We start from the raw sequence: 16,121 nt of genomic DNA on the forward strand, positions 1-16,121 counted from the left end.
GTAGGCCTAGGAAGGCCGCCATGGTGTAGCAAAGCAAACAACTGCCAGCCAGTGACAGCCCATTGAATAGCCACATTATGTTATCATATTTGGTCATATGAACCTATCATAGCTGCCTGAGGGAATTAGTCGACAACTGGGGCAGATTTTCCATAATTCTTGGATGGCTTAGTTATATTGGTTGATGGTTATTGCTGTAATTCTCTGATTCATTGAATGGCCATATGGTCATAATTATACTAGTAATGTGATGTGCAAAATATGAGGGAATCAGTAAATAGGGGCAGACTCTCCATAATTCTTTGATAGCTTGGTAGATGGTAGTTATTTATTCCTGCTATGGAGGAAGGACTACAAAAGGGAATGGAACCATATGTTAACTCTGAATGTGAAGATGAATAAAGAAATACATGTAATTGTCATATCCAGGTGAAGTAGGTCTACGGAAATAGAAATAAACTATAAATGCAAGTAAAATGAAATATGTTGAACCTAATTCTTACCTATAGTATAACTGTCTTTGTAGTGTAATTGTCCCACTGAGCTGTGACACTCCAAAATATTGTGATGTTCTTGTGTTTTTAATTTCCTCCTACATAATTCATGAATATGTTCAACATAACATTAAAACTTTACATTTCCAAATTTAGCCTCTACTCCAGATAGTAGTGTAAACTAAGTATTGAATCTAAATATACAATTAGGCCTATATGAATTATGTAGCTTCAGAGATCTAGCATCTAGTAGTGGATCATATACTGACACAGACTATAAAAATCATGAAATTGAAACAGTTGTATTGTAATTCTACTGTTGCTTCCTAGCATTAGTAGCAAACTGCAAACTAAAAGTTTTACGCTCCATATGAAATATCATGATTTTACAGCCATTATTAGAGTCTGATAAATCAACAGTCAGGTGCCTAGAACTTAACGTTAGAGCTCTTGATTCCCCAACTTCTAACTCAAGAGTGCTTGTGTAGACTAGACGTTCTAGTTAGAATCCAAAATCCAAGCATTTTTAACTGATTTGCCATCAATATTCTATTTAGAACTGAGCATTTAACAACCACATGCAATCACTATCAATTTATTTACTTCTGCATTCCATGCAAATTACCATAGATCAAATAAGTATGTAACGTTGATATTAGAAAGTTGGTCCTTGTCCGTACCGTGTAAGTGCGCGTTTTAACGAGGTGGGACTAAAAGCGCAGGCCGACGGACATGGCGATGTGGTACGCAGCAACCACTAAAAAATGTTGTTCAGCGGCTCTCTGATCCAAGTTTCCTCAAATGTAATTTGCTTATACACATCAAGTAAAATGAAACAAGCATTTTAACAATTGCTCTTAGGACCTAAATTAAATATAAATGGCAACATAACATAGTGTGTCAGCTTATGAAAAGTCATGCACCTTTCCTATCCTCTCGTGAGCACACTTTTCATACTACTAATGCAGAAAGTAGCGTTTTTAGCTCTGACTTTGATCCTTTCTCTCTTCAAGGGAAAAACTCTAACGAAGTTATACTCTTGACCTACGTCATTAACACATCCATATTAATCATCATAAAAGTTTTCTAAAAAAGTAAAACATTTATACAAAAATTTATTACAGATTTGTCAAAAGCTTGCAAATATTACGTATTTTCTTCTACAATTTTTGTTTTGTGATAGTCAAGTTCAAAAGCCAGAAAATTGTATTTTTTATTATCAATTTCATAATACTTCCAGACATTTCATAAAAATGCATATTCATATTTGAATATTCATTAGAATAGGGGTGGTAGGGAATTTCATCGGCTGTAGTAATCTTGACAGACACCAACCATGGAAAGAATAAAATAGGAAATTGAAAGAAAGCGTTTATGCAAATTTTGGGGGCGTGCGTACGCACAAACTGGCCGCGCCCACTATGAGAACAAGGTTTAAGTACGTGTAGTAGCCAGGCTAGACTCAGCATGCCAGTGAACTATGATACATAGTTTGGCAGTACATTGGAAGTTGTTGATGAATATTCCTTCATTTACAATGTACATGTTGTTTCCTTGACTATCGTATCCCTTCGCACACATATTTGCCATGACCAATAACATGCCTTTTAGTACAGATGTTTAGCTTCGATTTGTGAGACAATTCTTGGATAATAGTCTGCCGGAATGTGTAGAAGGTGAACTTGCAATACTCGGGCAAGTGTGAGACCATTGTACTGGGTCTCTTATTCTCATGTGCACTTATTCCTGATACAAAGATTTACTCCATACACTATGACCAAGGATCACTTGCATGTTGTCGGTCGTATTTTTTTTTTTATTTGTATTTCATTTTTGTGACTTTAATATGTACATTTGTAAATGCATACACTTAAACAAATCAATAAATTAAGATTGTATGTATCACCCAGGCAGAATGATGAGTGATTGAAATACATTGTTGCATGACAGGCAAATTAATTCATTAATTTGTAAAGTTTTGGTGGGTTTTGTTGTTTTGTTTTTTTTGGGTAGTAGTAATAACCTGTGATTAAATTGTAGAGATACATAGTGCCTTGCGCGTAGAATTGATATTTGAATTAACATGACAGCCCACATTTAGTTAGTGTTGATGCAAAAACAAACCTGTAATATTCAAATGGTGTATCAACTATGATAGCAAATAAAACAAAGTGCTTTATTTGCTGAACTATTATTCCTCTTTTTACAGTTAACAGAAATAACTGTTTTCTTATTACCAAGATTTCAAACAGCTTTTACAAATTTTACAGTTGTTGCTAGGTAGAAGTACCTCCACATTTGTTTCATTGAGTTGTATAAACCATGACAAATGATACGTCTGTAGAAGAATTGGGGAAGGGTGTTGTTTCTAGTCCAGTCTTGTTATAGATAGTTATGGGTAGTAATGGCATTCTTACAAAGTATTTTTTGTCATATCAAACAGGCCGTCATTTCCTGCTACCAATCATCGGTCACTCAAACAACACCAGTAACTCATGGAAGCTGGATGCAGTGACCCTGGCTTTCCCAATGAAAGGCCTGCTTCCATTTGACATGGTGAGGTTTTCCCATATTTGGAGATGACCTAAAATCAGTTTAATTATTTCAGGCAGTATCTTTAATTCTTGCTTTGGTTATGTACATTGAGATCTGATATTTCAAGGACACACTTTGCTTGATTTCCCAAATTTGGCATCAAAAGTATGACATTAACCCTTGATCTTTGGTGCTGTTTACAAACAAATGCAATCAAATACTTAGTATGTGTAACAAATCTGGGAAAATGTATTTGTTATGACATTTGTGGGGTTAATCTCCCTGATTTTGCAGGAGGCACTCTGACAACCTATGTGTGTGTCTATGCACTGGCAAGAGAATACTTACATGTATACAAGCCTTTCTGATTTGAGCCTGCTGAAATGCATGTAACACACAAGTAAAAGTGTGCCTCCTGATCGCTTTTAAGAATCTTCATGATTATGATGTAGTATGATGAGAGCTGCATTGATTTGATGTGTTGAAATCATCTTTTAACTTGTTGTTTATGTTCTTCAATTGCATGTATAAGACTGACCATCACTGTGTGAAGAGGAATCAGTACATTTATATTCTGATACTTTGTTTTTCTTTTTGTTCCTCTCATATCTTGTATCAAAGGAAACAGGCTGACTTTTTTTCTATGTAAAGCATTGCCTGAAGCAAGTATGCTTGATGAGATGCTAGACATTGTAATCTTCCTCTGACAGATGAAGTCACAGTAATTTTAGTACAGATTGACAATCATGACATGCATGCCCAATATACCAAAACTGAAGAAGTCTGTCTCTGGCATTGGTTTACATGTGTCCAACCCCAAGCATACCCAAGCAAACTGGAGACTCTAGGATCTGAACGAGCAAACATGCCTACAATATCATAAGCAAATACTGCATATTACAAGCACAAGGCATAACTTCCTTTGCTGCTACAGTCCATGGATCGCTTAAAGGGCCTTGGAAGCTCTATGGTTAATGATGCTCTACTGGTGCTATCTTAGCCCTATCTTTTTTAATATAAATATGACAAAACTAAAGTTTGGCAAGAGAAAGCAGCCTTTGTTAAAACAGGGAGGGTACACATTTAGTGAGACATACATCTAGAGAAGGAGAAATTCAAATTAAAGTAGGAGAGCTGGAGATTTTGAGAAACAGCCTCAAAGCAGGAGAATTGGAGTCTCTGGTCATTTCAGTAGGTATTAGTAATTTCCAATCCCAGGCAGAGATTTAAAGTCAGTTATCAATGATGTAATTCCTTTTCAATCACAGTATGCGATGAAACCACAAACTGGCCTGCTGAGGTATGTCTTAGAGCAGCCTTACTCAAGAGATATGGTCTGCACCCTATTGTCTCTCAACAAAGTGGTAAGAACATCATCATCATGTTGTTGTTATAAGAATTATGAATTTTTGTTTTCTGTTTGCTTTCTTGACATTTTCCCCATGGCAAAATGTTAACTTGAATACAACTTGTTTTTGTGGAGGTATACTGTCAAGTTCTTGCTCTAGAGAACATGTTGATTCAATGTCGGATTTATAATTTAAATTGCATATTAAGCCAATCCAATATAGCTGATAAGTATTGGGTTCATGGAAACACCTCCCACCACGTCTGGGCACATTGTATCTCCTGATAAAACTTAATTGTGTGTCAGAAAGGACCTCAGTATAGTGCTCACCGCTTAACCGCAAGGGGTCGGGAGACAAGTTTTTCTCCCATTTAAGCGGTGCTTCCGCTGAAGCGATGGCCGGTATTGGCCCGTGCAAACCACACAACATGAAGCCAAGTATGTGGGCATTACATTAAACCATGCACAGTTGTCAAGCTCGACGATAACCACAGCGTCAAATACCTGCACGCTACGACACGCAGACCCAAAACGGCGATAAAGCCCCTGTTCCACTATGCCGTTCTTGCTACGATTTGACAATTTTCTCAGATCGGGAAGGATTGGGTAAAACCTGAGCCGATCTGGACACAGTACGATGTTAGAACGCTCTAAGAACGCTGCAGTTACGACTACCACATGCTTGCTGCGCTCTTACTTCGATGATCGGGAATGAGACATTACAATCTCTGCCGCTGCAGTTACGCTTTAGAACAATGTAGCTACGCTGTTAGTGCGATGTTGCCGATATTATCCGATCATTGCATGCTGTATCTACGCTCTGAACGTTCTATACGATCTTATCACGCTGTTACCCCGTTCAGAGAGTTGAAAAGTGCCCGATGTGCCCCGATGTGCCCCGATTTGACTGTCGATCCGCAGTCAGTCAACTTATTAGCACGCAGAACCAAAGAAATATACTGTGGACCTCGAAGAGGCTCCTCAACTCACAGTTCTTTGCAGCAATGCATTGTTATAATCAAAGACATGCTTATCTTTCCAGTGCTTTTTAGCTCACCTGAGCCAAGGGCTCAAGTGAGCTATTGCGATCGCTCTTCGTCCGGCGTCCGTCGTGCGTCGTCCGTCGTCCGTCGTGCGTAAACTTTTTACATTTTCATCTTCTTCTTGAGAACCCCATGACCGATTTTCACCAAACTTGGCAGGTAGCATCCCTAGGGGGATAGGATCTCAATTTGTTCAAATGGGCACCATGGCCCACCTGGGGGGCCCCAGGGGGGCCCAAACACCCTAAAATTAAGGAATCTTTAAAAATCTTCTTCTCTAGAACCAGAAGTGATAGGGCTTAAATGATACTATGAGTAAGTACATTGAAGACTGTAGTTTCAAGTTTGTTCATGGGGGAATCAGGGGTGCCCCCCTTGGGACCCAGGGGAGGGGGGTGGGGAGGGGTTCTAATGGGGCCTAAATTGTACATTTTCATCTTCACTTTGAGATCGCCATGTCTGATTTTCACCAAACTTGGTAGTTAGCATCCCTAGGGGGACAGGATCTCAATTTGTTCAAATGGGCACCATGGCCTACCTGGGGGGTCCCCAGGGGGCCCAAACCCCCTAAAATTAAGGAACCTTTAAAAATCTTCTCTAGAACCAAAAGTGATAGGGCTTGGATGATACTATGAATTAGTACATTGATGACACACATAGTTTCAAGTTTGTTCATGGCGGAATCAGGGGTGCCCACCCCCCCCCTTGGGGATCCAGGAGAGGGATGGGAAGAAGTCCTACAGTTGTAATGGAGCCTGAATTGTACATGTTCATCTTCTTCTTGAAAACCTCATAATGAATTTTGACCAAACTTAGCAGGTAGCATCCCTAGGGGGATAGAATCTCAATTCCTTCAAATGGGCACCATGTCCCTCTTGGGGGGCCCCTAGGGGGCCCACCCCTCCCCCCACATTAAGGAATATTTAAAATCTTCTGCTCTAGAACCAGAAATGATAAAGCAAAGTTAATATCATGAGTTTGTACATTGATGACTTTAGTTCCAAGTTTGTTAATTGCAGATCCAGGGCTGCCCCCCCCGAGTTGAGGGGGGGGGGGGGATCCATATGCAGACCTAAAATGTCCAATGTTCTCAGGTAAAAGTGTGCAAGAATGCATGGAAGGTGAAATTGCGATACTCGGGTGAGCGCGTGACCCGCGGGTCTCTTGTTCTTGATGTCCTTGCTTTTATAGTCCGTCTTCCTCCAGTTGTAGATGATTTCATATTCTTCAAAATTCTGCTATGTCCTCTTCCTCCTCTTTTAGCATCATGTGCAGTCTCTCTTTCTTCGCCTCTTGGATAGCTGCTTCGCTGCTTTCTTCTCTTCTTTTTCTTCATCTCTTCTTCTTCTTCAAAAATTTGAGCTTCTCCTTTTTCATATTCTGCCCCTACAGGAGCAGAGACAATGTCCTCCTCCTCAACAGTTTTGCCTCTCGATCTCCTTGATCTTCTTCTGGCAGACATTTTGGCTGCGATTTTTACAGCGTATAGGTTGCGTCCCTTTTAGAGGGGCGAGAGCGGAAGACGTGCGTAATTGAGTCTGGGAAGGTGTAGGAACAGCGTAGCTATAAAAAGCAGAAGCAGCATAGCTAAAGCGGAAACGGCGTAACTAAAGCGGGAATGAAGCGTGCTGAGAGCGTTGTAGGAAGTGGCCTTGATTCTATACGAGAGTAGAGAACGTAGTGAGAGCGGCGTTAAGGCGGGAAGATCGTGCTTTTATCAGGGAAAAGCAGAGCAGTAGTGGGACCACGTCGGTGTCTCAGTTTACTTCCCGTTCTTGTACCAATGTTACTATGCTCAGAAAGACCTTGTTACGCTCATCCCATGGTGTTTACACTGTCACTACGCTCTCCCCGCTTGCCGTACAATTGAAAATAGGTCAATTTTGATCGGGGAGATCGGGAAGAAATTTTGAACAGGTTCAAAATTTTTCCCCGATCTGAAAAAATGCCCGCTCCAACCCTGACCTTCAAACCCTGCTGCTACGATGCCTCCGATCCCCGTACGCTTTTGCCGCTCTCTCCCGATATGCTAGATTGGGACAGATTGGGGTCCAGATCATGATAGTGGAACAGGGGCTTAAGAAAGGACATGGCACGACAGTCTCACACTTTTGTTAAATGCATTATCAGAACAAACCTCCATTCATTTGATCCACAAAATAACCCTCTTGTTGAGTTGAAAATACATACCGTTAAGTTCTGTGTTTAGATGCACCCGTGTTATAAGACGCAACCCGACTTTGGGACTTAAGGGGGAAAAAATTGATCAGCGATCGTAATGACAATTTGATGGTATGGTGCAAGAGACAACTTGGCCTGAGCAGACTTCCTTCTTTTGATATTCCTGGCCCTGGCGCGATCCCATGAATGACAGAGAAAAAAGAAGCACTGTACTGATTAAACAACAAACCACTTGCTAGCAGCCATGCAGGTGTCTCATGTAAGGTAAAGAATAAGAGAAACAAAAAACAAAATGGTAGATAGAGGGAAACAGACAGTCTGACACCCAACAAGTATGCCAGCCACCTGGTCAGGCTGGCGCAGTGGTAGAAAGGATTTTACGTACGTGTGCTTGTAGATTGCAAGAAGGGGCCCTGGGAAAGGGGCGATTAGAAGGAAACCTGCATACAGTGGACGCCTGTGTGTGTAATCTCAAAGCTGAAATTTCACACAATGCACTGCATGTGTTGGCATGCACATACAGTGTGAGTGTGTGGCATGTGTGGGTGTGGCACACACACAATCACACATGAGTTGGTGAGAGCATGATATGCAGCATACAGGGTAGCGAGGGCTAAGCGGGAAGAGAGATCATCAGTCTCTCAGCTACATGTGTGGCTGGCTGGCTGGCTGGTGAGATCAGTGGACTCGATTACAGTGTAAGTGCGTGAATAGAAGGTGACGACACACTGTAAGATGACGCTCAATATGACCGCCTCTACTGTGCAGTCGGCATAATCTATCGGGAACTAGTGAGACAATAATCCTTCTGGTAAGGAAATTGAATCCCTGCAATTTTTTTCTCAGGATTTACCTATTATTTTTAGACATTAATACACGGACATTGGAAGTGTTTCAGCCAGATTTGTACCAATAAAGCGGTTCATGGTTCCGATAAAGTGGTGGAAATAGCACGTGAAAATTTTGTTGCATCAAGATTTGTTGCACATAAGCGGGTTCCCACTAAAGCGGTTCCCGATTAATGGGTGAGCACTGTATTAGAAATAACAAAGTTAACCCCCCCAAATTGCATTACTACAGCGTGATTTAGCATTGATGTGACAGAATTTTGGTTTATTGTAGATTTGTGAGGCCATATGTGAAGAATGATCAATCAAGAATCAGGTACCACTTTATAGATTTTTGACTATTCTGTATGCTGATAAATCTACAGGCAATCAGTATTGTTTGGGGAATATGATGGTAGTGATTGATGTCCAACTGATACAAAATTTGAAGGACATTATTGTTGGGATTTGTCTCCTGATGGCTTACATGCAACAAAATATATGATAAGAAGTCAGTGTCAAGGCCACTGGCATATAAAGCCAACAGATACTGGACTTTGGATTTGAACAAGCATCTATTACTACAGGATAGGAGTGTGTTGCCACATTTACTGGTACATTTGTAGTTGTATGAACCACTGCTGCAGTGTGTGATGTACAAAGCACTATTGTGATATGACTGAAATACCAACATGACACCCTGTAAAAGCTATTGTTCTTCAGTTGTTGCTCTAGTCTGGCTAAATTTGTATGCTTTACTATTTGAAATCCTGCATTTACCACATTCCAAAATGGAAAGTATGTGATTTTCAGCATGTCTTTTCAGGTCTTGTTAAAGATGTGATGATGTCGTGCTCAACCAGTGTGATGCTATTACATTGCTTAGACTTTCATTTCAAATTTTCCTTCGGCATATTATCAATTAACCTACTTGAAGATGGCTGTATGTTTATTAATTTCACTCTTCTATTGTTTTTTTTTTTGTCTGATAGCAAAAGACTCGGAGCCTTGCACTCGAAGAGGAGCTAGCTAATCTTTTGATTGTAGCTATGGAAAGGGTGGAGACACAGGATGGCAGCAACATGCCGAGTTCATGGCCTATGGCACCATGGCAACACCTGTCTACACAGCTTATCATCTTTGCATTGTTCCAGTTTGTCAGCTTTCCCAGCATGGTGCAATCTTTGCATGAAAAGGTTTGTAAAACTAGGTACATTGTATCTGAAGAAAGTTATTTTGAAGTGAGCTTCATGCCAGTCAAAGGCTTTTGACAAGGCATTTTGGCCAAGGACTGAGACTAACTTGCCACACTGAGCATTGACAGAAATGGATGAACACAAGAGTGAGTGACACAGCCACGAAAGCCTTACAGTATTTTTTTTTTTCCACATGGCTTCCTCGCTTCAATGCATTTAGATCATGGATTATGCATAGCTGTATCTGAAGATACAGACTGGGACATCCTTTGTGATTCAACCATTCTTGTCCCGGGTAATCAATAGGGAAGCACTTTTTTTTACTTGTGGATTTGATGATTAGACTGATAAATGTAAAATATAGAAAGTGATTAATTAAGTGTGAATTTTCTTCAATTTGTCTCCCTCTACAAATAAAATTTGTAAGATAGCAACTGCTGTAGAGGGAGACAAATTGAAGAAAATTCACACCTCAACCTTCACCCCTCTGATTAATATTCTCTTGCTTTTAAAAGTGATTGTTTTCAGTATGAATTATGCATTATAACTTGAGTGATCAGACATAAATTTAGATAATGTAGAGTGATCATTCATTGAACACCTATGATAAGTTGACCAATCCAAGCCTTTCACAAGAAGCAATACCATAGTCTTTATTTTTAGTACTCTTTTATAGCAACTCCAAGTAAGTCCACAGTATTCTATGTTGTCCCTCAATAACATGATAGTTTGATTTTGTTAAACAAATTCTTGTTACCTGGGAAAAAAAAACACGAAGAGCATGTGTGAAGAATTGTCAACAGCATATTTGCTTTGCATCAAGCACCACTTTCCATTTATTGCACATGATAGATGCATTTCATGCTTCCATGATGCCCTTCATACCATCAGCACATTACACAATACATACTGTGTGTGTAATAATCAAAGATGTCACATTTTGGAAGAAGCCTTGATAGTTTGTAGGACGTTACAAGCTTTCTTCTTTGAATTCACACTCTGCAGACAGTGCAGTGCATGTTAAGAGTTCAATGAGTTTGAGTATTGCTGAGAGACAAATCATTCCGTCTGTGTTGTGTTTGTGGGAAGGAACTTGTAACATTGTTGAATGAATTCATCTGCATGAAATTTGCGTATTAGATATAGCAGGGCTGCACACTAACCCATTTTTTCTACTGGTCCATCCTGTCTGTCTGACCAGTAGGTACCCAGTTTTTCCATGTTTTACTGGTCCATTCCTGAAAAAGTTACTGGTCCGACAGTGATTTTTACTGGTCAGGGATCGTTGGACCAGTGCCAGTGTGCAGCCATGGATATAGGCTAATGTCATAGGAAACGATTCATTGTTTGCTACCATTTTGGTATAGATTTTGCATTAAAAACAACAGAGTGTTGATTTCCCTCACTCAGGGCCTCGGAGTTTGTCTAGAATTTAGTTACTCACTTGATGACATCCTCACATGAACGACGCATTCTGCTGGCGTAAACGCGCCGGCCATTGCATGTGAGTTTGCATGCATTTTAAAAGTCAGGGTGAATGGAGTTCAAGGCAGGCCGGGGGGTTGAGGCCAACAAGATGGGAAAGCTGGCCTATGTACTTTCGTATCCATGTAGACATCTCAAATGCCGTAAAACAAAATGACACCAAAATCACAGGATATATCTACTTAATAGCTTATTTCCAATTACTCGCGTGAATTTGAACGAAATCGGTTGAGGGGAAGTGCCGCTCAATACAAACTCGATCTTCCCAACAGATTGCGGCGTACACTGCCTGCACAATCTAGAACTGAAGTTGGCTGTGTAGTGTATTGAACAACAAATCATTGTGCAGCGATCGTAAATATCAAAAATTAAATCCTATTCTCTTTGCTCATTTTTTCATTAATAAATTATATTCATGTCTGGTCAGTTTTCTTCTGTTTGCGTTTGTTACATACTGAGAAAGCTGCAGCACGTCGGTGATCCCTCGCATTTATCCCCAAGTTGGATATCCTTCGGGTTTGTGCCAGGCTCAAGTGTGTACATGTGTGTCACAAACAAACTGCTGTAGCTTCTGACCATTTGAGCATTGAGAATTTAGGGTTTCTGGGATGAACACTGAACTAGGAACTGTCTATAGCTCAGTCGGTAGAGTACCGGGCTAGCAGTCCAGAGGTCTCGGGATCAAATACCGATGGAATCCCATTTTCTCTGCTCATTTTCCACTAAAAAGCTAAAATTAAGTCATTTATTGAGAAATTTGTGTATGTGGGTGTGTGTGTGTGTACATGTATGTTGGTGTATATCTGTCTGTTTGTAGTCTTGTACAATCTAGGTATTGCATTTCCTATCCGACTTCATGTAACTGGCGATTTGTTTTTCTCTCAGTCATCACTCTCGCGTAGTAAAGACAGCTAACTTCAATTTCAGATTTTGCATGCAATGTACGTACGTTGCAATTGCTCAGGAAGAATAAGTTGTTTTGAGGGGAAATTGAGCATTGACATGAAAGTGACATGGATATTAACGCTAACCAATGAAGGAAATGCTACAAATTTACATGAGTGATTTAGAATAAGCAACTACGTAATACTATATCCTGTGATTATGGTGAAATTTGGGTTTCTGAAAGTTTAAGATATCCACATGGATAGTCCCTGCCATGTGATGTAATTTGTAAGCTGTAATATAGGCCTACACAATGATTTGCACAGACTATCTGTAACATTAAACCTGTTTTACTGACTGTCCTGTGAGTGATACCACAACTTTTGGTTGAAAAACAAAATGAATTTGTCATCTTAGCAAATAGACGAATGGTATCTGTCTCTTCTCGATGAGCTTCTTATCTGATGATGGTAGGCCTAGAGTAAACTTGGTCAGCTAGAGACAGATCTCATATTTATTGCCATGCAGAACCAACTTAGTAAAAACACCCTAAAAAGGGCATACTAGTACAGCTCAGCCTCACTGAATCAGCTGTACATAGTTGAATATCTAAGCCTACCTAATTGATGTTTGGCTTACCAATTTTATTGTCTCGCCCACCGGAGGTGAAGGCGAGACTAAGGGATCCAAATGGCGTCCGTCCGTCATCCGTCCGTCATCCCTCATTAATGTTAAAGTTTACCTGTAAGACTCTCTTATGATGCATAACTTGGCAACTGTTACAGCAATGGCAGCCACACTTGGGTGATAGAAGCACTAGGGGTATCTTCATGTTATGGTGTTGTCGGAGGTCATGTGATGATGTCAAAGGTCATTTGAGGTCGTATATCAAAGAGTATGTGCATGACTCTTTTTAGCTCACCTGAGCCGAAGGCTCAAGTGAGCTATTGCGATCGCTCTTCGTCCAGCGTCCGTCGTGAGTCGTGCATCGTCCGGCGTGCGTAAACTTTTTACATTTTCGTCTTCTTCTTGAGAACCCCTTGACCGATTTTCACCAAACTTGGCAGGTAGCATTCCTAGGGGGATAGGATCTCAATTTGTTCAAGTGGGCGCCATACCCCACCTGGGGGCCCCCAGAGGGGCCCAAACCCCCCAAAATTAAGGAATCTTAAAAAATCTTCTTCTCTAAAACCAGAAGTGATAGATATAAGTTAATACTATGAATTAGTACATTGATGACTGCAGTTTCAAGTTTGTTCATGGCTGAATCAGGGGTGCCCCCCTTGGGACGCAGGGGAGGGGGGTGGGAGGGGTCCTAATGGGGCCCAAATTGTACATTTTCATCTTTTTCTTGAAAATGCCATTATGAATTTTCACCAAAGTTGGCAGGTAGCATCCCTAGGGGGGAAACAATCTCAATTCCATCAAATGGGCACCATGCCCCACCTGGGGGGGGGGGGGGCCTAAATTTGGACCGAAATTATACATTTTCATCTTTTTCTTGAAAACCCTATCACAAATTTTCACCAAACTTGGCAGGTAGCATCCCTAGGGGGAAAGAATCTCAATTCCATCAAATGGGCACCATGCCCCACCTGGGGGCCTCAGGGGGCCTAAATTTGAACCAAAATTGTAAATTTTCATATTTTTCTTGAAAACCCTATAACAAATTTTCACCAAACTTGGCAGGTAGCATCCCTAGGGGTATAGAATCTCAATTCCATCAAATGGGCAATATGCCCCTCCCCCCTCCTGTAAGGAATCTTTACAGATTTTCTCTGGAACCGGAAGTGATTGAGCTAAGTTGATACAATGAGTCAGTATATTGATACATATGTATTGATGAAGTACAGTGTACTTGGTAGGTATTTTTTACCAGTGTGATGGACTGTAAATGGACACCATGCCCCCACTCTCAAAGCTACCCCCACCATAAGTTTCCAATGTTCTCAGGTAAGAGTCTGCAAGAATGCATGGAAGGTGAACTTGCGATACTCAGGTGAGCGCGTGACCCCCGGGTCTCTTGTCTATATTAAAGTTTACCTGCAAGACTCTCTTTTGACAAATAACTTCACATAAGTTGCTTGGATTACAACCTAACTGGGGTCATAGATGCACTGGGGGTACCTTCATGTTATGGTGCCGTTGCAGGTCACAGGATAAGGTCAAAGGTCATTTGAGGTCATACGTTAAAGTTTACTTGCAAGACTCTCTTATCACACGTAATTCGACACATGTTGCTACGATGGCAATCAAACTTGGGTGATGGATGCACTGGGGGTACCTTCATGTTATGGTGCCGTAAGAGGTCACATGATAAGGTCAAATGTCATTTGAGGTCATACGTTAAAGTTTACTTGCAAGACTCTCTTATCACATGTAACTCAGCACATGTTGCTACAATGGCAATCAAACTTGGGTGATGGATGCACTTGGAATACATACATGTTATGGTGCCGTTGGAGCTCACATGGTAAGGTCAAAGGTTATTTCAGGTCATTGTTAAAGTTTACCTGCAAGACTCCCCTATGATAGATAACTTTGCAACCATCGCTCCCTTTTCAACCAAACTTGGGTTGTAGATGCACTTGGGGAACCTGCATATTATGTTGCCATCAGGGGTGACATGGTAAGGTCAAAAGTCATTTGAGGTCATATATTAAAGCTTAGCTGCAAGAGTCTAAGACAAATAACTTTGTTTTAGCTGTTATATCCCATTCGCATACAAGAAATTGTACCCGAACAGGCGAGACACATTATGGCACTTGCCTTGTGAATTATTCAACAAAAAAAAAAATGTTTTCTTGCATAGATCTCACTGCTGCCTTCCAAACCACAGCGCCATTCAAATCAACTGCTTACCATGCTTACAACCCAAGAGTATAGAGGGCGTGCGCTTGCACTGCGTGCACTGTATACAGCAAAGGCTATGTGTAGGCCCATGCACAGCTGCCGCAGCAGTTGATTTGAACAGCGCTGTGGTTTGGAAGGCAGATGTGAGATCTGTGCAGGAAAAGACAACAGGATTTTTTTCAGATTAATTCATAAAATCGGTAAGCTAAGCATAGATTAGGAATAAATTAGGCTTACACCATGTTTTCAAAACCACACTTATGGGAAAGAGAAACAAACCTTGCATTTATGACATCAAACTTACAATGCGTTCCAGTGAAGTTCACCCATGCCCGTTGGTACCGCATGAACCTTTCTGTCCCGACGGGCATCTTCCCCGGCATAGCGTGCACAATGTATTCCCCTACAGTGGTATTGCCACAACCAAATACCGTACACCTCCTCCCGCCCTTGCATTTTGTCTTTGATGTTGCAGGTGTTGACAAATCCATCATTGCAATCAGCACATATTGTAGATGGCAATAATTGACAAATTCTGGCAACACTCGATATCACAGAGGCAAAATACTTTCAGATACTGCTGATATCGTCTAACCATATGCCGCCTGATCTTTGGGTTGATTTCTGCACAAACACAAATTGCATGCATGCCATGCAAGATGTTTTGCAGCAAAGCTGGTTTAGAGCAGAGCTTTGCAGCACGCTATCATCTTTGTTTCACAGTTCGCCCAGCCACTTGCCTGTCAGTGCTACTGTTCTTCATTCAAAAGCTGACGTCATCCAAAAGAGAGCCAAAATCGTAACTGTCTTTTGCTCAGGAAAGCAAAAAAAAATACAGCTTTTGGATTTTGTCTCATTATATTACAGTTAACCTTCGGGTATCTTAACTGACATATTGACATTGTTCATGCTCTTAGCTTTCTATTGATATATGATTTACCATATTTCAGAAATTTCAACAGGGAGTCGGTTTAAGAAATCCTTCGTTAGTTTAACTTGGCTTAAATGTTTGTAGGCTTGAAGAAATCTCACAGTATGACAGATGTTTTATTCAAGCAGACTTGATATAAAGATTTTCAAGTTTTGGAATTTCAAGAATCACATGTTTTCAGGAAACAGCAATATTAGTAACAACCACATATGCAGATTGTGTGAGGTGCTGTTGTCATGGAATCACAAGTCTCATTGATGCACGCACAAATCTTTACTGAATGTCCTTGTTTTTTCCACATAAAATAAAAAAAGACAAATTTGCATCCTTTGCATCAATATGT

At 40.6% G+C, this 16,121-nt stretch overlaps 1 protein-coding gene across 1 annotated transcript in view; it reads left to right on the plus strand.

Annotated features, from left to right (window-relative positions):
- Positions 1 to 16,121, plus strand: part of LOC139740695 (mediator of RNA polymerase II transcription subunit 23-like) — a 122,473-nt gene that overhangs the window by 36,306 nt on the left and 70,046 nt on the right. The window contains exons 10-12 of the mRNA XM_071651265.1: positions 2,938 to 3,050; positions 4,298 to 4,393; positions 9,421 to 9,624. Of these exons, the coding sequence (XP_071507366.1) occupies positions 2,938 to 3,050; positions 4,298 to 4,393; positions 9,421 to 9,624 (413 nt within the window). The remainder of the gene's footprint in view (positions 1 to 2,937; positions 3,051 to 4,297; positions 4,394 to 9,420; positions 9,625 to 16,121) is intronic.

The sequence above is a fragment of the Diadema antillarum genome, unplaced genomic scaffold (assembly GCF_040938485.1).
Source record: "Diadema antillarum isolate AM-2024a unplaced genomic scaffold, OU_Dant_1.0 seq00000875_RagTag, whole genome shotgun sequence".
Classification (NCBI taxonomy): domain Eukaryota; kingdom Metazoa; phylum Echinodermata; class Echinoidea; order Diadematoida; family Diadematidae; genus Diadema; species Diadema antillarum.